This window comes from Miniopterus schreibersii (assembly GCF_964146895.1).
Source record: "Miniopterus schreibersii genome assembly, chromosome: 5".
NCBI classification, from domain to species: Eukaryota; Metazoa; Chordata; class Mammalia; order Chiroptera; family Miniopteridae; genus Miniopterus; species Miniopterus schreibersii.
In genome coordinates this window covers 30,452,796-30,478,711 of record NC_138106.1, presented here as the reverse complement: position 1 = coordinate 30,478,711, position 25,916 = coordinate 30,452,796, and the positions used below count along the sequence as shown (strand labels likewise).

Here is a 25,916-nt window from a genome sequence, read left to right as displayed (position 1 = left end):
TAATGATGAAATATACCACCAGTGGATAATTATATCTAAACTGAATACAATAGAAAAATAATTTTTTGCAAAGATGTCAAAGTGGCATATTTAGAAGAATTAGGTTGACCACTTAAAAAAAAGGCAACACAGTCTAAAGATTATCCTGTATTCTCACAATTATCCAATGATCCAGGTAGCCAAGGCAGATGAAAATCTAGCAAAATTTTTAACATAGTGCATGGGATGGATGCTTGTGGCTGGTGCAGAAATTAAAAATACCCAGGGGCTCTTTTTGTGGGCCACAGATGCTTCCATTGTGTTGTGTTTGCAACTACATGATCCGGCTATTGACTGCTTTGGAAGAGTGAGCAAAAGCTTTCTTGAATCAGTTCATTTCATGTGTGGTTTATTTACTATCACCCCCACGGTGAGGCAGCAAGTTGAAGTTGCATATTTAACAACATATGTGAGTTCAATAATGTTTGGCTAAATCAAAAAACTGAAAAAAGGCCCTAGCTGGTTTTGCTCAGTGGTTAGAGCCTTGGCCCTCAGACTGAAGGGTATCAGGTTTGATTCTGGTCAAGGCCCAGTTGTCTCAAATTCTTTTTTGAAACCAGGGATGGAATATCAATAAATGGGAAGCAATCTTTTCTTTTACCCTCACTCAAGGACACTCTTATTGATTTTAGAGAGAAGGGGAGGGAGAGAAAAAGAGAGAAAAACATCAAAACCTGCAACCGAGGTATGTGCCCTGAGCAGGAACCAAACTTGCAAACTGTCGGCGTATGAGATGAAGCTCTGACCAAATGAGCCACACCGGCCAGGGTGAAATACAGTCTTTAATATGGTTATATATAATCAGAACCCTTACAAAAATATAATGGGGATTGAAACTAAACATATTTTTAGGAAACTGTATCCAATAGTTGGTCAACCTCATCAATTTTCTCCATCAATTTGAGCAAACACAGTAAGATGTGCTTACTCAGAGAATGCTTTTGGGTTTAAGTCCTTGTCGCACAAAAAGGTCATTCCAGAAATGCCAGTTCAGGTCAAACCATTAGAAATCCAGCGTGATTCAGAACTGTTTGGATTTTAGATGGATTGCTTTGGATTTCTCAAGCGGGACCCAGGGCCAGTTATGCTCATCCTTTACAACCTACAGGCCAGTTCTGAGTTGGAACTGGTGGTAAATAAAACCAACTGGAAACAGATGGCCTGAGGACTAGAATCATGCAATTTACGTAGCACATATTTAATTTTACCAATTGGTAAATTCATTTCGTATTTCTCAGAAAGAAAAAAAAAAAGATATGACATGAGCCTTAATCACTTGTGATTGTAGCAGAGAACCAAAGTGACACTTGAAAATAGGAAGCTACAAATCTAACAACACAGAGTGCTTGCCTCCATGGCATCATCACTTTGAAATATCACCCCTCTTCCTAAAATGAAGTGATTGACACTAATGAATTTTCAGAGCTAATAAAAAAAGTTAGACCAAATCAGCATTGGTAGATTTTCAAAGGACAGAAGCAAATAAATGCTGCCAACAACCATTGTACATTTAGTGAGACAATTGGGAAGGGGCTACAAGCTACAGTGTTCGAAATTGTTTCCTGCTGAATCTGGCTTGCACTAATAAATGTGTACATTGCCAGATCAAATGAAAGTGACTTTTACTCTGTTTGGTCAGTTGTAGTTTTTACAATAATGCTAAATAATTAACAACCAGAAGTCCAACAAAGAAAAATAGTAGATATTAAACCAAAAAAAAAAAAAAATCAGAATTATATAGTCATTGATGATTTTGAAGTCCTGTCTTTTACATTAAAAAATAGTTAAAGTGAGACACAATAAACTTAGTAAGGTTATTAACTGCTCATTCCTTAGTCTCATTCCAGGTTCAATGGTGTGGTGGTACTTTATTCTTCACACCTTCTCCTGCCCATGCAAACTAGTCCTAATGCCTTATATGTAAATTTTTTGTACATAACTTTTTTCACAAATACATCTGAAGCATATTAGTTATCTATCAGTCATCATTTATACTACATTTCCATGCACCACATATAAATATTCATTGTCTAACTATTATGTGTTTGGCATATACCAAATATTAAGAGCCAAGGTCACTCAGTCAAATAAGCTTTCAAGAACCATCCAATAAATCAACTCAAACAAATTATTCACTGGGAAATTATCCTTCTTTCTGGTGGCTGTGAGAACGGTAGAGAATGGTCTGCTGCTACCATAAACTAGTGTAATAAATAAATAAGATGGCCGGTTGTCAAGGGGTAAAAATTACACTGTTGAAAATGCAATTGGGTTTTCGGAGACCTTCATACTAAACTCTTTGCAGAAAGGAGAAACAGTGTTTTATAGCTCAGCCCTAAAGGTCACTTTTTTTTTTTTTTTTTAAACTGTAATTGAGAACTGAAGACTTTTCACTGCTAACTGTCATAACAAAATAAAATATATCGACAATTTAAGCCTATATTAGCAGTAAATTTATATGTTTCATTTGGCTACCGGAATTCTGTTTAGCTAATGAAATCTTCTAGCATTGTAGCTAAAATTAAAACTGAAATATTTATTTAGTTGTTGCTAAATGGTGTCCATTATCACACATTAGTATATTCAAGTATTCTATTTTAGAAATAAGGTTATAACCAAAGTAGTCAAAAGAAATCAGGTACACCAAATTGCCTACAATTTAACATTTGAATATCCTTTGACTATGATACAGAGCAAATAAGTTTGAACCATGATTACTAAAATACAAAAATGTTTGGCTTAAAGGTGTCATATCAAATTCCTTCGATTAAATATTTATACTCAGGTCATGGTAAAAAAGAAAATGCTTTGTCTATTGTTTTTGGTTACATTCTGTTTTGCTTTGTCTTGTTTTTTCTAGTATCAGGCACATTTCAAGTCTGGTGCATGTTTCTGAGTAAAAGTGACAGGGAGAGACTCAAGGAGTTTCACATCAAAAGAAAACAAAGCTCAAAAATAATCAACAATCAAAGAAAAACTCCTTCACCAAAGCTGAAGCAGTCCGATATAACAGCAAGAAGCCAAAACGCTCCTGGCTCATCTACTGACAACCTTGGGTTTTAGGGAGAGGTTCACATACACTTAGTGGTATCTGCCCTGCAGTGAAAATCTCTGTCGCAAACTTTTTGTACATATGAAATTTTCTGAGGAGAGAGAACATATTTATCTTTAGATTTTGAAAGGGATCTCTAACTACCCAAAAAGACAAGGGTAATAATACAATTCTAACAATGATCCATTAGGATATTATTTGACCTTCAGAAGTAGCCTATGTTGCTTGAAATGCTCATAGAGTAATTATAATGCTAAAATGTTGTATTTGTTTATGGATTTTTACAAATAAACTCAATTGTTTAATATAATAGAACTTGCCATTTAAAATTACAATAGTGATTTCACTCATATGTGGAATCTAATGGACAAAATAAACTGATGAAAAAAATAGATCCAGAGACATAGAAGCATGGAACAGACTGAGGAATCTCAGAGGGAAGGCAGGGCTAGGGGAGTGGGTGGGGAGAGATTAATCAAAGAACTTATATGCATATATGCCTAACCCATGGACACAGCCAGTAGTGTGGGGAAGGCCTGGGGGTGGGGGTGGGGGCGGATGCCAAGTGGAGGGGGTCAATGGTGAAAAAAACGGGGACATCTGTAATACTTTCAACAATAAAGATTAATTAAAATAATAGTCAAAAATATTACAATAGTGCTAATACTTTTGTTTTCACTGGTTTTATTTATTTAAATTAAAATAAAACTCTTCATGTCTTTATTACAAATGCAGTATACATTTATCATAAAAAATTTTGACTTAGAAAGGCAATTTGTAAATCATTTATAATTCTATCATGTAATGTTAGTATTTCACCATATACTTTTTTTGTCTCCTTCCTATGAATGACAGTTATTCCTTTATAGACGAACAAATCTGTATTACATAAATAATAATCTCCTTTTGTTCTCTGAAAGTTTTAAGCATTATACACAGTACCAACTGCATTTTCTGAAGTATAAAAATTAGAAAAATCTACTGAACAAGTAAAATAGATGCTTAAAAGAAGTCCTTGCAGAAAAAATAATACGAATATTCACAGAATATTTTGTTCTTTATTTATACCAGCTTTGCTATTATTTTGCAAAATGTCATATAGTTGGTGACTCAGTGTCTATACCCCAAATATTCTAAAAATAGTAAATTAGAAGTGGAGGGCAGAGTGACTACTGCAGGAGTCACACTCACAGCAGTGAGATAGAAGCTTGACAAAAGTAAAAAAAGAAGAAAACTACATGAGACTGACAAATACAACAAAGTAGAGCAATGAGGCCATTTAGTAGAGGAGCAAACAGCTCTACACAACTGCTCAATTGTTCTTGAGGTCATGGTTTTACAGTCACTATAATAAAAGTCATAAGAATAATGGGGGGACATGTAGGATTGTAGCATTCTCTTGGTTAAGAAGCTACCCAGGTTGTCAAAAAAAAAAAGTATTAAACTTTCAGATATTGAAAATATTTGGCTCTTTAGAATGATCTACTTTCCAAGGATTCCCATAGTTAGAATATCGACTTTTGCATTGAGAAGTGCATGTCTACAAATGACTCATTAAAGAGCTGATAATAAAATGTGTGACTCAAAGAGAAGGAGGGGTCATTCTTTAATTACAATACTGACCTTAGTATTTGGTTAATAAGGACAAATTATAAGCCTAATTGAAATATTTATATGCAGATAAAGTGGAAATGAAGGTAACTGTTAGGGTGCTGTCAGAATCCTGCAGAACGAGATATATTCAAATGTGAAGGAATTGAAGTAGACACTATGGAAATTATCTTCTTAATTTCCAACTTTAGTGCTTAATCTAGGATGAGCCAGCACTTCAGTGGAATGGGATGGAGCCCCTACCTTATAGAAACCAATCCCCAAGAAGAAACTTCTGGGCCAGTCTTATTTGAACTGATTAAATGTTAGGTACAATGTTAAAAAAAAGTCCCTAAACTATATTTTTCCACATGGAACCTATAAATAATAACTAGAGCTTGAAACTATAAATCTTTTTGATAAAAGATAGTAGAACATCCTTTAAAACTTACATGTTGCCTTACACTTGCTTATAAGTATACCTCACTCCCATTGACATGGCAGCAAAAATTCTCCATCCCTTCCCATGATAATGCTCTATAGGAAGGGAGGCTCTGCATCACCATAGTTAGTATACCAGATAATTTTATCCATTTCTTGTTGAAAATTAGTTGAACAGTTTTTCATTTTCTAAAATGACTATAATTTAAAGAAAAATTACCTTTAAGGCTGTTTTGAACTTCTAAAGCTATGTCAAGAGCATTGAAAGGCAGAACTGGCTCGTTGGCAATTTGTAAAATCACTTCTCCTGAGAGCTGAAAGAAATAGAAAGAGAAATGCTAGCATTCAGTATTAAGGGTTTTGTTTGTTTGTTTACAATATACTTTTATACATTCTCTTTTTTTAATATATTTTTTATTTTATTTTTGTATAAAGAAAGAGAAACTCAGTATCTATTTCATGTCTCAGGTTAATATAAAGAAATATAATTTCTCCTCATTTTTTTGAACTAAATATTAAGAAATTGCTTTCCTACTTGGGGTTATAATATTTAAACTGTTAATTCCTTATAAAACAGTTTCAGAATGTCACACGATAAATTGAACAGTAGAGATAAACTGAAAATCAATATCTGGTTATTGAACTAAGTAAAGCTTCACACAAAATTAATGATCAATTGATTTCATTTAAAAATGTAATTCAATCTAAAAAAATTACTTTAAAACCTTAGGCACTCTTTTCCTTTATGCTTTACTATATTCCTAATTACTTTTCTAAAATTTTTCAAAACTAATAGTATTTATACATCTTCAAGGTCAATGTTCAAATGAAATGTAAAAATATAAAATTCTGAATGGCATCCTCAAAACTTATACCTGGAATTTGCATACATGCATATCCCCCACCATAAGACTGTGCTTGAAAGCCAACACATGCACTACAGTGAACTAGCATCTGCTTAATAGACTAAAGAAGTCATATGCACTCATATACATCTCAAAGGAACTTTGGACTGGTCGTAAATGCTATGGTTACTCTCCTCTCTCAACTGATATTTAATATTTACCAGGGTTATGTGAATCTCCTACATACCTTACAGCCCTAAAGCTGGCACACAGTGAAATGTGGCTGGGTTAATGTTACTAATAAACTATGAAATGTTGTTAAATATTCAAGTCCACATATTTAACAAGGGTCAAATTCTATTTAATATTTCAAAGTTATATTTCCCAATCATTTACACAATTTATATCATGATAAAAATACAATTCAATGTGACCTCCTATATGCTTGGAGAAACACATTTCTTAGAAATAAAGGAGAAAAAGATACTTTCGTATCCCTTTGTTTTTGAGATATTTTTCTCCCAAATGTAGCAACCACTTCCTCCCCAATGCCTCAGGTATCTTTGCAGAGTTTTATCACCAGCATAGTGATCACAAAAGTCCTGGGAAAGTGCCTGTTCCGATTATGCCGCCTGCAATGGATTGATATGAATCCTGTTTCTATTCCATCACACCCCATCCAAATCATGCAAGGAACTCTGATATTTGGAAAGACATTATAAAAAGAAATTTTTAAAGAAGATTAAGAAGCATTCTAGTTTCTTTTGCCAATTTGCACTGGATAATAGAAACGACAGAACAGACATGTTTCGTTTACACTTTTGGAGTCTGGAAACCACACATTACAAAAGATTAAAATGAAAGAACCAGGGAAAGAGGAGAAAGGCGACTCTTTTGTGTGCTGGTGGAGAGAGCTGTCTTGTTTTGCTTTCTTAAGAGCCATTTGGCAGCTCGAACAACTGGAATATACACCAGTCACCTTGCTATTTCTTTCAGAAAGAACCTGGCAACACATTTTGGGATTTCTAAGTCACCTGGCCCAGGGTAGACTGCTTAGACTACATCAGTTCTATTTGCAGCTGCATAACCAAGAGGGGGATTTGTGCATGCCTCGCCGTGAAGTGAGAAGAGATGAGACGTACTGCATACTCTTCTCACCAACTCTGGAATTCAGCCTTATTCAGTCAAGTCAAAGCAATCTTCCCTTACATTTATACAAAGCCCTATTATTTTTAAAGTGCTTTATACTTAAATAACTCATTCATTATCTTGACAAACCTAGAGGCAGGTGGTCAGGGAATTAATCCTGTGTTAAAAACATTGAGGTTCCAGCCCGGCTGGTATGGCTCAGTGGTTGAGCATCGACTCATGAACCAAGAGGTCATTGGTTTGATGCCCAGTCAAGGCACATGCCCAGGCTGCAGGCTCGACCCCCAGTAGAGGGCATACAGGAGGCAGCCGTTTGATATTTCACTCTCATCCATGTTTCTATCTCTCTATCCCTCTCCCTTTCCCTCTCTCTCTAAAATCAGTAAAAATATGTTAAAACACACACACATAAACATTGAGGTTCCAGCCTAGATGATGACACCGGAGGCTCCTTAACTCACTTCCTTTCATGAACACACCAAGTCTACAGCTACACATAAAATAATTGCCTCTGGAAAAAAAAAAAAAAATCTAGAAATTAGCTGAGTGATTCCTAGGCTAAAGAGAAAAAAATCCACATAAAAATGGGTAAGAAAGTCTGAGACATACTCAGGCCTTAAAACCCACTGCATCACAGGGACATACAAAAGGCAGAAGCTCACAACTCATAGCTTCGCCCTGAGAAGAGAAGTGTTTGGGTCCAGCATCTAGTGCCCTAACTTTTAAGATTTTTATTTGAGGAATAGTACCCCCAAAATACTTAGCCCTGAAAGCCAATGGGGCTTGTGCTACAATACTCACAACACTATAGCAAACAAAAAATGGTTGTTAAACATCTTGGGAGGACTAGCTGTGGCTTTCCCCCCAGGGTTCAGTGCAGAGGCAGCAGGAACAAAGAAATTAAAAAAATAATTCCCAGTCTTTTCCTGAAAGAGGTCTATCTACATATCTTAAAACTTGTAGCTGGAGGGTCAGGTTTCAAATTTAACATACATCTAGGGGCCAGCTGCAATCCTTTCTGGATATTGGAGAGACCCAAGTGTCATCTTTGTGTACTTCCTCTGCGCTGCTCAGAAACACTGGTGTCTCCCTGAAAAGCGGTTGTGCACATGCCTGGTGCCTGGCTTTTGTGGCTACCACTCAAGGGATACATCCCTTGATCCCCTGGCTATGATGGTCAGTGGGGCTTGCATTCACAGTTCTAACAGAAAGTAGCAGACAAAAAGGCACTTGTTATCCCACCAGGGCTCAATGTAGAGGTAGCAGAGTGAAATGTGCATATCCTAGTTTTTCCTGAAGAGGTTTATCGCATGCTTCAAAAGTTGCTGACTGAACATTTGTCTTCCAATTAGCCTGCATCTAGGTGCTGACTGAGATCTTCCTTTTGGGACACTGAAAGATCTGGGCACACCTTCAGTTACTGGGAGCCACTGAAAACAAAGAATTCAGCTTGGACAATCACAAAGACTTGAAAGAAATCCAAGAGCTAGGGCAAGGCTCATCTCCTACAGGAGGCCATTCCATCAAGAATAGGAGAGGGAACTATTTTATCTAATGCACAGGAACAAACAGAGAGTCAAGGAAAAAGAAGAAATAAAGAAATATGCTTCAAACAAAGAATAAGATTAAACTGCAGAAACAGAGTTTAATAAAATGAAGATGAGTGATTTTCCTGATAAAAAGTTAAAATTGCCATAAGTTTGCTCATCAAGATCAGGAGAATAATGCATGAACCGAGTGATAATTTTAATAAAGTGACAGAAAATACAAGAAAGTACCAAACAGAAACCAGAGGTGAAGAATACAATAATTGGCAAACTCAAATTCAGGGCAGTGGATTTCATCTAATCAGAAAAGCAATAATCAAAAAGAATAAAAAAGAGTAAAGATAGCTTAAGGGACATATGGGACACCATCAAACGGATCAGTATCAGTGTTATAGGGGAACCCAGACAGAGAAAAGGGAGAGAAAGAGGCAGAAAGCTTATTCAAAGAAATAATGGTTGAACACTTCCAAATTTGGGGAAAGAAACAGACATCCAGATCTAGGAATCTTAGACAGGTCCAAATAAGATAAATCCAAAGAGACTCACACCAAGACACATTATAATTAAATTGTCAAAGGTTAAAGACAATGAGAGCATCTTAAAAACTGCAAAAGATGTTACATACAGGAAAGCACCATAAGCAAATTTAACAGCAGAAACTTTGTAAAACAGGAGAGATTAGAATGACATATTTAAAGTATTGAGAAAAACAAAAAAAAAAGCCAATTGACCAATCAATAATACTCTACCTAGCAGAGTTGTCTTTTAGAATTGCAAAAGAGATAAGAATTTTTTCAGATAAGTAAAAGCTGACAAAGTTTATTACCTCTACTACAGTCTTAGAAAAAATGTTAGAGGAAATTCTTCAAGCTGAAACAAAAGGATGTTAACTAGTAAAAGAAAAACATATGAAAGTATAAATTTTACTGCAAAAGGTAAATAAATAGTTAAATTCAGAATACTCTAATCTTTAATGGTGGTAGGTAAATTTCTTAAAAATACAGTATAAAGGTTAAATGACAAAAATGTTAAAATAACTATAATCACACTAATTTTTAATGACTATACAAGATTAAAGATGCAAATTGGGACAACAAAACATAAAATGTGGAAGAATTAGGAGAGTTAAAATGTAGAGTTTTATTATGCATTTGAACCAAAGTTGCTTTCAGCTTAAAATAGACAATTCTAAATATAAGATATTTTATAAAAACTTCATGGTAATCACAAAATCACAAACCTATAAAAGATACACAAAAATAAAAAGAATGCTACAGAAAATGATCAATTTACAAAGGAAGAGAGCAAGAGGATAATAAAAGCACAAAGGAATTACAAAATAACCAGAAAACAATGAACAAAATGGCAATAGTAGGTCCATAACTATCAATAATTACCTTAATTGTAAATGGACTAAATTCTCCAATAAAAAAATATAGAGTTGCTGAATGAATAAAAACATTATGCTGCCTACCAGAGACTTCATCTTTAAGGACAAACACAGACTGAAAGTAAATGGATGAAAAAATATTTCATACAAATGAAAACCCAAAGAAAGGAGAGGTAACAAAGACTGTCTTATAATAGACAAAGAAGATAAAATGATATGAAAGAAGATAAAAGAAGATATGATGATAAAAGGATCAATCCAACAAGAGAATATAGTGTTTATGAATGTTTATGACCAAATATAGGAGCATCTAAGGATATACAGCAAATATTAACAGACCTGAAAGGAGAAATAGACAGCAATACAGTAATAGGAGGGGACTTCTATATCCCACTTTCATCCAGACAGAAAATCCATAGGGAAACATTGGACTTAAATCAGACATTAGACCAGACAGACTGACATTTACAGAACATTCCACCCAACAGCAGAAGAATAAACATTATTCTTAAGTGCACATGGAACATTCTTCAGGACAGATCAGATGTTAGGCCACACAATAAAAGTCTTAATTTAAGAAGATTATAATCATAACCAGCATCTTTTCTGGCCACAATGGTATAAAGCTAGAAATCAATAACAAGAGTTGGAAAATTCACAAACGTGTTGACATTCGGAGTGGTGAAGTTCTCACTGGCTCGGGCAGCTCAAGTGTATGACATTGACAATTGCGTGATCATTGATAGCAAGAGCTGTACGGGATTGTGAGTGGCTTTAAGGGCTATTGGGGTCCTCAGAGGCAAGGGACCAGGGTGGTGGTGGTGGTGGTAGCCACAGCTGGTTGTGTGCACATGGCTGTGGAGCTGGCTGCAGGTGCCTGTGTGGTGGCAGGGACTGGCTGCAGGCACACACGCATAGCCAAGGGCCTCAGCCAGTGGCAGGGGCTGGAGCCAACTGTAGGCATATGAGCAGCTATGGAATCTAGACTGTCAGTGCGCACTTGTCTGGCTGCAGGGACTAGCTGCAGGGCCATGCACTTCAGTGAGCTCCAGGGACAGGAGTCAGTGCTGGCAGCGAGCAGGTTTGCACTGCAGGGCCTATCTGCTGGTGCACGCGGCAGTGCAGGCCTGGGACAGCACTCAGGGCTGGATCCAAGTACACAAGCAGCGGCGGGGGCCTTGGCTGTCAGCGTCCACTCGTGTAGTTACAGGGGCTGGCCATGGGTGCACACAGAACAGGACCGGCTGGGGACGGAAGTCCGGGCCAGCACTGTGATGTGCACCTGTACACTGCTGGCCCTGACTCCTGTCCTCAACCTCTACTCTTCTGTGTTCTATTCAAATGTTTAAAAGAGTGTTTTTAGGAATTTAATAAAGGAAAACATGGAGGCAAATACATTTTTTTCTTAAACTTTGTGCATCATAATCTGTTGCCTTATATGGAGGTATTTTTATATTTTCTGACTTTTTCACACTTTTCCCTTACTAGTCTAGAGAGAAAAATATATATAGTTAGTTATTAAACTGTGAGCATCTAGAGTTTGGTTATTGTCCCCTCAATGACAGTATTTCATTGACAGGTATGGTGTCCGTATCTGCCATGAAGCCTTTGAATGAGTTTATTATTAATGCATGAACAATGCAGTTAGTTATATATATAGGTTCTCTAAAGCAATGCCAATGCCATGGTTCCATAATGTAACTTCTTTTCAGTTACAGGCAGAAACACTCAGTAGATGTGTGATTTCTTCCGTTTTATAATTCAAAATTAAAGTAACCATAGTTTATACCTCAAACCTAAGCTGTAAGTTAAACTATCACATTGGAACTGTTTTTATGTCTTCAGTCAGACCTAAAATGCAATATATCTCCACTGTAGAAGGTAGTGTTGTAAGATAATCACAACACCTGTTTATAGGTTTGTGTGAGAAAGAAATTGAGAGAGACAGGGTTGCTATGGCATGGTAAGACACAATCTGACAGGTACTAGATGAATCATGAGCCGTCCCATTAGTATCTATTGAGCCTTTATTATGTGATCATCACTGTGCTGTGGGGAAGAAAAGAAAAATATAAGACAGTTTCTTTCCTTAGGATTTACTTTCCTGCTAGAGACAAATTATACCACTTTTACACAATTAAAAAAAGAAGTTAACAGTAGAAAATTAGTAAACACAAATCTTTTTTTCCTAGATAGTACCAATATTTTATTCCACATCAAACACACCATGCAAGTATACCACATGTATATATTTTGGGCTTGAGAATTGAGAGTGTAAAAGGGGAAAAATATTCCAGGTGAGGGGCATAAAATGAGCTAAAATCTTGGGACAGAATGAAGTATAGACTTTTGAGAGAAATATGAATAAACCAGTGTAACAAAAGTAGAGTTCTTGAAGTGGGAAGTAAGTTTGTATGTGGTGTGTTGGGCAGGGAGTCCGAAAACCCTAAAACTCAACCTAGGCATATGGACATGATTCAGTGATCTTTGGGGAGTCCTGCCCACTTCCCTTAACTTTCAGAGCAGAGGCATCATCTGATAAATTGTGGTCTGGTGAGAGTCTTCATAACATGGTTTTGTGGTGCATGGTGCCCTTAAGGCTATTATGTTCATCCTGACGTGACCTGACTCTGATTTATGTCACTTTATTGTTGAAAACTCCCAATTTAGCAACAGATGTCCTGTGGATAAGAAACCCCAGGGCAGCCAGCCATGGGCAAGGGGACTCAGAGATCTCGGAGATGAGCAGAGCAAGATCACCCTCAGAGACCTCAGGATTGCTTTCCAAAGCTGTGACATCAACAGAGGACAGGAAGCAAGGACATACTCTTGACATACCCAGCCTAAATTTCTAGCAAAGGGAGACATTAAATTGTGCTGCACAAAATTAATGCACCCCTAAATACATAAAATATACGTACCCTTAATGTGGCTAAAATTCAGTATTAAGATTCTCATTATCTTTCATCCGGAATATTCCCCAAACTCCCCAGTTGATCTGAATGTCTGCCTCTAACCCATTCTCTACATTATAGTCAAACTATAGAACATTTACTTATTTAAAATAAATTTCTTGTGCACCCCCAAAAGATACCTGTCCTGTCGATGCAAGGCTTTTCTCATGAGCAGAGACAGATACTGACCATAATTATGAAATAGTTATATGCTATAGGATTCTATGAGAAGGTATACAGGGGCCCTAATATGAGGGGTCAGGAAAGGCTTCCTTGAGAAAATTCCGTCTGTGAGGAAGGCACTGTGTGGACTGTATATCACACAGCAAAAATCAGAAGAACTAAATTTGGTGCCAAACACATGCTCTTACATTAGTTTACACAAGGCTGCTTAGTTGGGATATACATATATTTATACAACAATGAAATTAAAATATTAAAAATGTATTTTATTGTTTATCTTACATCTATTTCATGAAAGTTCTTCTAAAGGAAAATGTGTGACTTTGGGTAAACAGAGCTAGCTGTCCTCCCTGCTCCCTCCCCACTAACACAACAGAAATTAAGTTCTCTGTCACTGCAGATTCCACTGTAAGTCTGGCGGGGCAAAGAGGGTGGAAGTTGTTTATTTTCAAAAGGGCAATTGTATGTTTATTAAATCATGCACTTGGTAAATTATCCAAAGTAATTAATCATAGAAAGAAAGACTAGAGAATTGATTGAGCAAAGTTTATAATAATGCTACAGAAACATACATCAAATATACATGATGCAGGAAGACAAAAAAGGGCAAAGGATTTCTATTGATAGCTTATTTTGGGGATTGTATTTTCAGAGCATAACACTGTATGCACAAAATAATGTGGTTTTAGTTTGCTCTTCAAAAATTTAATAAAACAGTGTTTTAGTAAAGAATAAAGATTACATTTCTTCCTAACACCTACTCATTAAACAGGATATATTGGTAACAATGAATTCAACTGTATAAGAAGTCAATTATTTATTTAATAGATCAATATTATCATTTTGATGCAAATTGCTAATGTAATTATTTCCTTCTGTATAACATAGTTGAAAAACCAAGAAAAATAAATTAAACCTCTGTTTTACTATGGATTTGATTATCTGGTAAATATATACATATATATAAACACACACATATAATTTCACAAACAAAGCACCTTGTCTAGCTCCGAAATTTCCATGATTTCTCTTTTGTTCTTCACATATTGCTAAGCAATAGACAGTATTCTTATCACTCCTTTCTTCTAAAACATCACAGGATATCTCACAGAACAACATTGACCAACAAATAAAAAAGTTCTTAATATTATTAGAAATCACCAGTTAACCAGTCTTACACGATCCTTAATTTTATAGTTAATTAATTTTAGAACATTTTATCTTAGAGGTATTAATTTTGAAGACACACTTATGAAGCACCTACAATTCAAGAATCCTGGAATCATTGCTAAAAAGTAGTTCTTGTTGTTAAGGGGTTTATAGGTTGGAAGCCAAGATATTAGCCAGAAAGACCAAAAAACATTACAAATGGTACTTACAAGGTGTCAAATAAGAGCACTGTGGTCACTATAAAAAGCAACAAAATGCTAGAGGTAGGGACTCAAATTGTTTGTGTGTGTGATAAAAATATGGAGTAAAAATGGGATTTTTGGTAAAACATCGTATACACAAAAAGTACATTAGTGACTGTGGGCTATGAAATTTGTTCATTGCATTATCATGGCACATCCATTATAATATATTAAAGATAATTTCCTGAGTCCATTATCCTCTCTTTCACTCCTCTAGAAGGAAACTCAGTCTATTATAAGGCACCAACATTGCTCTTCTAGGTACGCTCTCAGTCTAGTCACCTGAACTTCTGTTCTAGTTCGAGGAATATGAGGATACCAATGTATCCCTAGTTTCCCTGTACTCTTTAGATAATTTTTGATCTATCACTTTTTACATAGATTACAAGAGAGGCAGAAAATGTATTTCAATACTGCCTTGCAGACTGATGACACAAATGCAGCTTATTGATCTTAATGAACTGTCAATCAACATGGAAGGAAGGAAACCATTTAAGCTAAACCTTTAAACAGCTTTTGCATATTTATAATATAAACTGGATAATATCTGTAAATATGTTTTTACTTTTTAACTATAAGTTCTGATACAAGCATAATGCATTTTTATATTTTTTATAGTAAAAATCAGCACTTATTTATAAATTCAAATCATGTCTCAAAGTAATATTCTGTATACCTTATCATTATTAAAAATATATCACAGTGTATGCTTCTCTTGAAAAAATATATAGTATAACTTTTTATAAAGTAAACCTTTTGTGAATGTATATTTATTTATAATTAATGATACTTGGATAAAGTTGAATACTGTGTCTAAAGATAAATGCATATTGAAATTGCATTTGAAATAGAATTTACAATAAATGCTAACCTCCATTTTAATAATATATACTGAGAGCCTTGTGTTCTTGATGATAAATAAGGCTAGATCCTTTTACTGTGCAATACTGTTTTCCTTCTTATAAATCTAATTATCCTGGTTTTGTCTGGAAGAGAGCAAGAAGCAACAATAATCTCATTCAAAAATTACTCAGTCAAATACCTTAAACTAAAAATAAACTTTATGAGAAAGGGAAAAATTAAGGTCAATGGGTTATGGATGATGGGGATAAGTTCTCTGCACATGAGATACATGCTAACTCACAGCCTGATTAAGACCTAATTTAAGCATTCTTAAGCTTCCATTAATTGTAAGCCCTGTACTCATTATCTAGTAAACCACATTGCAGAACTTCAAACACACACACAAAATCTTTGAATGATGACTTAAAGTATGTTTCTGATAGTATTTCTCTAATCACTCACCATTATTGAAATGAAGTTGATTTAATTGAACCTGTAAAAGAGATTATAATTTCTAATCATACTGCATCTGTAAATGCTTATTGTTCAAAAGAAACCATATGGATTTTCAAGCGCCCTTAATTAAAATAATGGATGTAATCTTAGATATCTTTTCCCTTGGTAGTCACATAGAACTATTTATAGGGAACATATTATTTGCCAGACACTTGTTGCTAGAGATGCCATTGTCTTAATAAATTATTAATGTCACTATTAATTCATGATCACCCATGTCTGTCTAGACTTTTCTCCTATTCAACATCATACTATCCTCTCCTGCAAAAATATTATCTGAATATTAAAACCTGGATCATTTTACTTTATTCCCCCCACTTTTACCTACTTCACAATAAAAATCTTCAGAGGAAAATATCTTCACTGCCTGATACATAGCTTACAAGTAAATGTACCATACCTCATCTTTCCTACTTCCATGTTATTTCAATACAAGCAAAGGGCGTCATTCTGAAAATATACCTTTTATATCTTTCCTAGAGTCCATCCCCTCTTGCTTTACCGGCGATCTCTATCAGTTTTTCATCTCCCCTGAATTTTCATGTCTTCCTACTGGCTCTTTTTTTTTTTTTATCACTATTAGAATATTTCAGATGTCTCCCAACTTAAAAAACATACAGAAATATAAGCAATATATTTTTTTGTCCCCTTCTTATCCCCTAATGGGCCAAACTTCTTGAAAGAATTATTATTATTGTCACAGCCTTGATTTTCTTTTTTCACACTTATTTCTTCCTTCACTGCACCAGACTTCCTACCATGCTATTGATACCATTTTTATCAAAGTCACTACTATTGACTCGTTTGTGATAAATCCAATGACCCGTTGCGGAGCTTTTGGCACAATAAACATTTTTGAAACAACTTCTCCTTGGCTTCTGGGATTGCTGGCTCTGGACTTACCTCCTACCTCTTAGCTGCTTGTCCTTAATTCCTCTGCTTAGTTTTATTTTCAAATCTCTCAAATGCTAATACTCTTCCAGACAATTGCACTAGGTAATTTTATTTGCTGCCATTTTTTCTAATATTACACACAAGTAGAATAATTGCCAAGTCTATTGCCTCCAGCCCAAAGTTTATTCTTGAGGTTCAGATAAATATAAACCTGCCTAGTGAATATACCTACTTCTGACTTCGGAGGCACTTCAAATAATGTGTCAAGAAATAAACTTGTCATTTTATTATTTTTTATTATTTTAAAGGAAGATCTCCATTTCCTAAGTTTCTCTGTTCATCTAACTAGGATACTTTATAATGACTCCACCTCCAGCTCTGGGGTATTTTGGAAATACTACTCATGAACATTGTTTTATTGTATGTAAAAAGCATAAGACATAAAGCTATTTGTGTTAGTCCAACTGCACACATGCAGAATAATTATTAGCTAACAAATATTCTGAAGCTGAACTATATTGATGGGTAAAATACCTTTGTGAGGAAAATTATCTGTAATACTAACTATTTTCAAGGGATCCCAGAGTATAGAAAAAGAAAATAGGGTGGGCCTTTGTAGGACCAGTGGAGGGAGATCTTAATAGGAACCACCTTGGATATGTGACTCCAAAACCCCAAGTTTCTATCAATGCCGTACTCAATTAGTGTGTAAAAGCTCCAGATAAGCCATTTTAAAGTAGAGCAGCTGCTACCTTGGGGGGAAAAAGTCTGTTTTGAGGGATGGAGAAGGAGGCATGGTACATAAGTTTTCCTCTGATATCTGTTTATATCAGACATGTCTGCTCTTGTTCTGTAACTCGAGTCATATTTTTCTTCTCCAATTTTAATGTTTTTTAATTTTCTGGTTATAAAAAGTAGGAGAAAGCTAAAAGAACACTGAAGCTGCTTTAGAGAGTCATCAACCTACTATTTCTTTATTTTTGGTTCTGGTCCTGAATAGCCCCAGAAGGAAAAATACCCTAGGGAAGAACTAGAAAGAATTTTAGTCAAACTTTTTAATCGATACACACCAAAGCCGTTTCTACTTCTATTTTTCCTTATCTCAGTTCACATGACCACCATCCACCCAGCTGTTAAAAGAAAAATCCTAGAAATAACTTTTGACTCTTTACATTGTCCGTTATTCTTACAACAGGACAGAGGTATTGGCCTATTTTGTTTATTGTTCTATCCCTGGTACCTCAAACAGTGGATGGAATAGAGAGAGATGCAATAAATATTTTTAAATGAATCAAATTATTTAATGTTTCTTGAATCTGGATGTTTTTCTTACTTTGTTCTACCATTACTCTAATTTAAGCCACCATCATCATTCATCTGGACCACAGCATTTACTTTTGAACTAGCCTTCCTGGACCCATTCTTGATACTCTAATTCATTTCTGCTATTGCAGTAGAATGAACTTTTCGAAATACAAGTCTAATATTTTTTTCATCGCTTAAAACTCTTCAGGACTTTCCTTTGGTCTTAGGGTAATGTGTAAACACATTAACATGTCTTTATATGTCGTCTTACTTCTCTAGCATTAGGTCTTGAACTCTATTTTGTTTGTCTTGGCCTCTGTATTCTAGTATTATCAAACTTTTTTCATTTTCTTTTTTTTTTAAATCCTTACTCCAGGATATGTTTAATGATTTTAGAGAGAGGAAAGGTGAGGGGGAGAGAGAGAAACATTGATATTTCTAATATTCGCCAGTTGCCTCTCTTAAGTGTCCCAACCAGGTATGTGCCCTAAGTGAAAATTAAACCTGCAACCTTTCAGTGTATGGAACGATGCTCCAACCACCTGAGCCACACTGGCCAGGGCTTATTTTCCTAAAGGATTAAGTCTCTCTCCCCTTTGCATTGCCTTTGCCTGCAATATTTTTTTTCTATTTCTTCTTTTCAGTAAATAAATGCCTCACACCATTGTTTTCCAGAAGGCTTTTCCTAAAAACTGGAATAAGCACCTTGCTGTATTTTCCCTCAGACCTACATTTTATTTTTTCTATCAAAGCATTAATTGCATTTATTCTAATTTTTAAAAATTTCTCTTTATTGTTGAAAGTATTACAGATGTCCCTCTCCCTCCTATTGTCTCCTCCCCGCTCCTTCCCCCCCCCCCCCCAGGCCTTCACCATACTATCGTCTGTGCCCATGGGTTCTTCATATATGCATATAAATTATTTTGTTAATCTCTTCCCACCCATCCCCTGCCAGCCTTCCCTCCAAGATTCCTCAGTCTGTTCCACGCTTCTGCGTCTCTGAATCTATTTTATTCATCAGTTTATTTTGTTCGTTAGATTCCACATATGAGTGAGATGATGTGATACTTGTCTGTCCCTGACTGGTTTATATTTTATAGATGTAATTGTAAGCTTCATGTGGACAAGGTCAAGGTCTGCTTTACACACTATATAGTTTCTGAATATTAGTATTTCAGGGAAGAGTTTACAACTAAGAAGAATTAAATAGTGTTTGAATAAATAAGTTAATTAAATTCCTGTTATACTACTTTAGACATATTTCTTCCAAGTTTACATATAAAGAAACTAAGACTTAGAGAGGTCAAGAAAATTATTAAAGGCTTGCAAGACTCAATTGCTATGTGATATAATGTCATTTAAATGTTCTTAATACTCAGTTTCATCATCTATGCAATAGAGATAAATCTTATCTTGAAATGGTGACAGTGACTGAGAAGAAAAGGTAAATGTCTAGAACAGTGATGGGCAAACAATGGCCGTCAGGTAAATCCAGCCATTTTTGTAAGGATCATGAGCTCAGAATGGTTTTTAAATTTTTAATAGTTGAAAAAAATCAAAAGAAGAATATTTCATGATATATAAATATTATATGACATTTAAATGTCACTATTCATAAAGTTTCATTGGAACAAGTCACATCTATTCACTGACATATTGTCTGTTTGCTGCTTTGTCAGCAGAGTTGAGTAATTGTAACAGATCTTCTATGGTTCACATAGCCAAAATATTTAGTTTCTGCCCCTGGTGTAGAAAAAATGCTTGCAGACACTCAATAGGTTATACTTACAATTTTTAGAATTTTTTTAATAATAAAAACAGTCACAAGTGAACTCAACTAGTCTAAGTGACTTATAGCTCATCTACTAGCAAAATATCTGGTTAATAAAAAACTATGACAAGTTTCTTTGTTCTTATTTTAAGAAATACATTATGTACAGATGGTTAAGTAATCAAATAGTTTTGCTTTCAGCAAGATAAACTACTTCTAAATATAGCAAATTGCATATAATACTCATGAGTGCTCTGGAGATGGGGCTCATTTTTTAAAAACTTACTTTTCACCTTTGTACAATGAATATTTGTCATTCAAGGATATTCCTAGAAGATCAGAATCCTGAAGAAAGGCATCTAAACACTGAAGAAGTAACCTGAGTAATCAAGATTTGTAGAGAAGCCTGCACTAGGCTCAAACAGGGATCGAAGCCCTCCCTCTTCCTTGGATGGCGAGCAGTCTCTCAGACACTAATGGATTCCAGCCTAGGAGCTTGTACTAATAGCTTCCTTTGATGAAGTGTCATGTTCTAGAACTTAGCTTGGCCAAAAAAGGTTCAGCTATTTGTAATTCTGAGACAAAATCTGACTATACAGAACACCAATTTTTGGGGAAATATGGAATAATAGGCATCAAATACCTTCACAAAGGAAACAGAATTTGAGTTGGCAAATGAAACCCTTGAGAACCATAGATCCATATCTCCTCTTCACTCATTGTTTCTTCAGGCCGCCTCATGACCTATTGTCATCCATAGGTTCCCCTAACCTCATCATTCTTTCTAGAAATTTGGAATCCAAAAGCTATTTAAAATGTAAGATTATTTATATGATTAAGTTTGAAATGCCTTGCTGGTTTCTTTGAATAAGCATGTCTTTTCTTAAAGACATTATCCTAAAACTTTTTCTCCATCCATATTTTTAGATTATCTAGTGGCCTTGTTTTGATCTTAATGTTGAACTCATTCACGAAGAACACAGTAGATCCTGGGATGACTTTGGCCTCGGTCAAGCACACTCAGATTCTAGGCTTAGTTTTGCACTTAACTGGCTGCATGACCTTGAACAAGTTATTTGGGCAGGTTTCTCATATCTCAGTCTTGGAGTCCTTATTTGTAAGAAGTCGAAAATAATATCTAACTTAAACAACTGTTGTGAGTACTCAAATAATACAATATATAAAATATCTGGCATAGTCCCTGGTTCACAGTAGACAATCCAGCAGTGTTAATTTCTTTCCATTCTTCCCTTTCTGCTTATTTCCAGTTGCCTAAAGCACCAAGATACATTCAGGAAAACACTTCTTTCTGAGTAAGTGGAAAATCGGGTCATTTTTAAAAGAAGCTCTTTCAATATATGTCAGACCAGAGCATCTAAATCTTGTATATAAATAAGGAATGCAATACTTGTTTAAGGAAGTTCTAACTAGGCATATAATACAGCTGAAAGAGTGCAAGATGAGGGTTGGAATAAGACCTAGTCTTAAATTTGTGATCTGTTGTTTATTTTCTATGTCATTTATGCTCAATGGGCTCCATTCATTTTCCACTTCTGCAAAATGAGGTTAAAGTCAACCCTATAGGACTGGCAGGTTGATAAGACATCTTTTCCTAACCCCCCATTTCTTCCTTTCCAGTCTTTCTCCCACTGCTTCTCTCCAGCTATAATAGACACAGTTCTCCAGACTAGTGAGGTTCCTGAGCCAATGCCTCTGAAAATTTTGTTTCCTCCACCTGGATGGCTCTCCATCCCAGGCTCTGATTCATCTTTCAAATATGCCTTGTCTGGAAGATGATTATAGCTCTCATCCTCTGAGGCAGAGCTGCTCTTTCTTTCTTTGCTCCCATAGTCATTTTTGCATAGTACTTTAAGCATGTTTCCTCTTAGTTAGATGAAATTATTAGTTACCAGTGGAGCCCAGAGTTGGATGGATTCTAGAGCTCATTTAGCTTTGATACGTCCATACCTGGGAGAGGGTTAGCACATAAATCTGTTTTTCAAATAAAATGGGGAAAATGTGAGCATGCTTAGTAATTTTTAAAGTTATCAAACTATCCCAATTTTAAAGATTTAAGGGAACAAAAATACAGATAGGTGTAGAGCCAATGGTTGTATGAGGAAAGATTTTTGTATTGAGAGTCAGTGACTTATACAAGAACAGAACCAGGAGGGAGTAAAAAATTTAGAGTGAAAAACAAACAAACAAAACTTTACATATTTGCCTGGTTCATACTTTTTATTGTATTTCCAAAAGACTGAAAAAAATATTTTAAGCCTATTTGTATGTCATAAAGATAAGTTAAATGGCTCTAAGAAACAAGTTTGGTGAGAAGTACTTTTATAAACATAGCCTAGAAGTTGCTGTTGATGAAATTCATAGAATAGGAATAAACTTTACAGATTTTATCTCCCAGGGTCTTTCAAATATGTTTTCACTTAATGACCTAGGACAGAGGAAATCCTTCTTCTCACAGCATGGAGACCCACTGTATAGTAATACTAGCTAATATCTACGGAGTGTTTAGTTTACTGCAAGCATTGCACTAAGCACTTTACATATATTAACTATTTTAATCTTCACAATTAGTCTATGAGGCAAAAATAATTCTATTCCTATTTTATGAAGAGATAAATGCTGAGAGATAAAATATCTTACTTAATTCACACAGCTAAGACAGGTTCAATTCGTGACTCAAGCAAAGACAATTTGGGTGAAGTCAGTGCTTTTAAATTCCATACCAGTGGAATCCCCTAGAGATCTTGTTAGAGCACAAATTGCTGGTCCCAACCCAGAGCTTTAGATTCTGTCAGATAATTTGCATTTCTAAGATGCTCCTTGGTGATGCTGATTCTGCTGGTTTTCAGACCAAACTTTGAGACCCTGGAGACCACTGCTCTATTCTAACTCACCTTTGTGAAACATTGTTTGTTGGAGAATCTCATACATTCTGACTTTCATATCTCACATATGGGGAAAAAGAGGCGGCAAAGCATACTGTAAGAAAATGGGCTTTGGAGAAGTTAAGGGCAATTCCCACTTCCCTATTCTGTAACTTGCTAGCCTCAGTTTCCACATCTATAAAATGGCTAATACAGCATTCACTTAATAAGATTACTGTGTTGAAGAAGTGAAAGAATATATATGTATAGTAAACACATAGTACATGGAAAATATTCAAAAATGCATCTTTTGCTATGATGTAACACTCTTGGCACCTATCGTATAACCCAGGGTGAGCACTCTGTAAATTCTCCCAGGGCCCCCTGAAGACAAGTGATTTGCTTGAAATCAGTCACATGATTAGGGGCTAAAACTGGAGCAGGACACTATTTCATAAAAGACCAGAAGTAATTCTAGAGTCTTAGGGAGAAGAGATTTGGAAAAGGAATGAAATAAAAGCATTTTTTCCCTCACAGAGCCACTAGTCATTAAAATTATTTTCTTCCTTAAGCCAAGAGTCCAAACTTATCTAGATTTATTTTTCATTGATAGCAGAGTAAGAATCTCATTCAAGCCTAGGCCTGAACTTCCAAAGGAGAGTCAGTTAAATATTTTGATCAACTCATGTCATAATGTTCTATATGAATGAACACATTTTAAGAAAATGAATATAAAAAAACGTATTCATCACATCAAAGTGAAAGATGAAAAAGGAAAAAGGGGAAAATATATGTTGGTTGATTTATTTCCCTCCCAGTTAACAACTTAGGATAAATAATAAGGAAAGAAAGGGACTTAAAATGCTAATTATAGTACATGCATTGGGGATTGTCCAGCTTCTCCTTAGACCAGTAAAAGAATGGCAAAGCTGTCAGGTTTTAGCGCCTCGGGGAAGCTCTAGACAGCTTGATAGACTCCTGAAGTATTTTATAATTACTCTGCTTATTCCTGAGTTTTAATGACTCGCTTGCAAAACAATTTCTGTGTACATTAAAACAACAACAACAAAACTGTTCATAAGCTGAGAAAACAAGATTCTAAGAATGCTTCGTATTCAGGGTTATTTACCAAAAAATAAAAATAAATGTTGAGAGCTAGTTCATTTTGATTGCTATTCTAACCCTGGATTAGATCTCCAGTGGAAAACTTTTCTAAGCTTTCAGAAGGCATGTGAATAATGAAGCTAAATTTAATTGAAATAATGTATATGCCAGATAAAACATAGTAAGCATATTACATAGCATATTTTGTGGCACTGTGGTAGAAAACCCATCCTCTCCTAATTATGAGAAACATCGCTCATCTCTTCTATTATATTTTCTTCATTGTATTCCTTTTCATATTCAAATACACAATCTATTCTTCCAACCCATACCAATATTTTCATATATATACATATATACACACATATATATATCACACTATTTATTTATTTATTATTTATTTATTTAATTCAATTCATATTTAGTAGGTTGGGCAGATTCTTTAATTATATGAAATGGGAAAGAAATTGCTGTTTTTCTTTACTTACATTTATTCTTTGGCCACTGAGAAAAGTTTTATTCTTAGCAGCTTTGGGTTTTAAAATTAGGAACATTTTGATAACTTCTCTTATGATCTTGCATGGATGGGAAGACAAAGTCTATTTATTTATTTAACATTTTTAATGTAGAGCAACTTTTTCTTTTTATTCAAGTTCTCCTCGCCACTCTGTATTTTTGCAGGATAGTGATTGTGTTTTAAGTCTTTTCTTATCTTCTCTTAAGCCTAGTGAAACTTAGACCTAGCAGGTCCCCTGTAAAGGTATTTTGATCGAGTGATTTGGTAACAAAAGTAAAAGTAACACTTTTAACCTAAGGTATTTTGAAGGAAGCCCTAACACTGATCTTATCTTCCAGATTCTTCAGTGAGGATGATTCCTTATAAAGATATGTGGACAGATTGTCTTTTTTGAATAATAGTGTCCTTTGTGCTTTGTGACCTGCAGAGAGAAATACAAAACTTAGACCCCAGACCCCTATAAACTACTGCTAGAACAGAATTGGAAGGTTAGCTTTGGATTTCTTTTCTTTAGTGCAGCTTTATAACACAATTTATTATCTTGCTAAATGTTAGAAGTAGCATGCTTAACATATTCATAATTTATTTTCTCAAGGAAAAGAACCTCAGAGGAAACTCTAAATAAATATTGGAGATTTGGAGGGTCTAATAAATTTAGCTGAATACATTAGCTTTGATGACAGCTAAAGTCTATTATTCAGGAAATTGAAATTTAGATAAATTAGTGTGGTATTCATCTAGTTTTTAATAAGCATAAGATGAAATGGAAAAACATGCAATTTGAAACAATAAGATAGAAAAATTGAATGTGTAGTTAATATTACCTAAATGTAGATGTTGACTCAATTACAATAATCCCATCATGTTAAGTACATTTTTTTTGAAATATAAGATGCAAATGGAGATACTTCTTATAAGAAAAATTGGACTTTGGAAATAATTTTTGTTTTTATTTTTCTTTTTCTACAAATACAGCTATGATATTAATACAGTAATTGTTACTTATAGAGTTACATGGTGTTGGCTTCTGCTGCTGTTCAGTTCTGCTCCATACATTGGACCATATACATCTAACATGGTAAAGTCAGTAAGTTAGCCAGTTGGTGCAGCTTTTTCTCCTGTCTACAAATGCGGTTTTTCACTGAGATATTTCTGGTAAACACATGTGTGAAATCAGCAGCTAATTACATGTGCCATCAGAGATGTATGTCTGTAGTGAGAGACTGAACAGATAAAGACCAGACTATATATAAAAATAGAACACTGACCCCATAACTAGTCCAGGAAGCCAAACCACAACTTCTATAGAAATCAACCCCCAAAAAGCCATATCTTATCAATAACTGACATTTTTCTCTAATTTTCACCCCACTTCCAACATAAGATCTACCAGGAAAAGTCAAATATGCCCTGTTCATCTCTATGGAATGCCCTGCTCCTAGGCAGCATGCCTCCAGCTCCTCCATGCCTGCGGCTTCCAAT

General features: G+C 35.1%; 1 protein-coding gene across 2 annotated transcripts in view; it reads right to left on the bottom strand.

Annotated features, from left to right (window-relative positions):
- Window positions 1–25,916, bottom strand: part of NAALADL2 (N-acetylated alpha-linked acidic dipeptidase like 2) — a 661,226-nt gene that overhangs the window by 42,809 nt on the left and 592,501 nt on the right. For both annotated transcript variants that reach the window (XM_081138571.1, XM_081138570.1), the window contains exon 12: window positions 5,343–5,436. In XM_081138571.1, coding sequence (XP_080994697.1) covers window positions 5,343–5,436 — 94 coding nt within the window. The remainder of the gene's footprint in view (window positions 1–5,342; window positions 5,437–25,916) is intronic.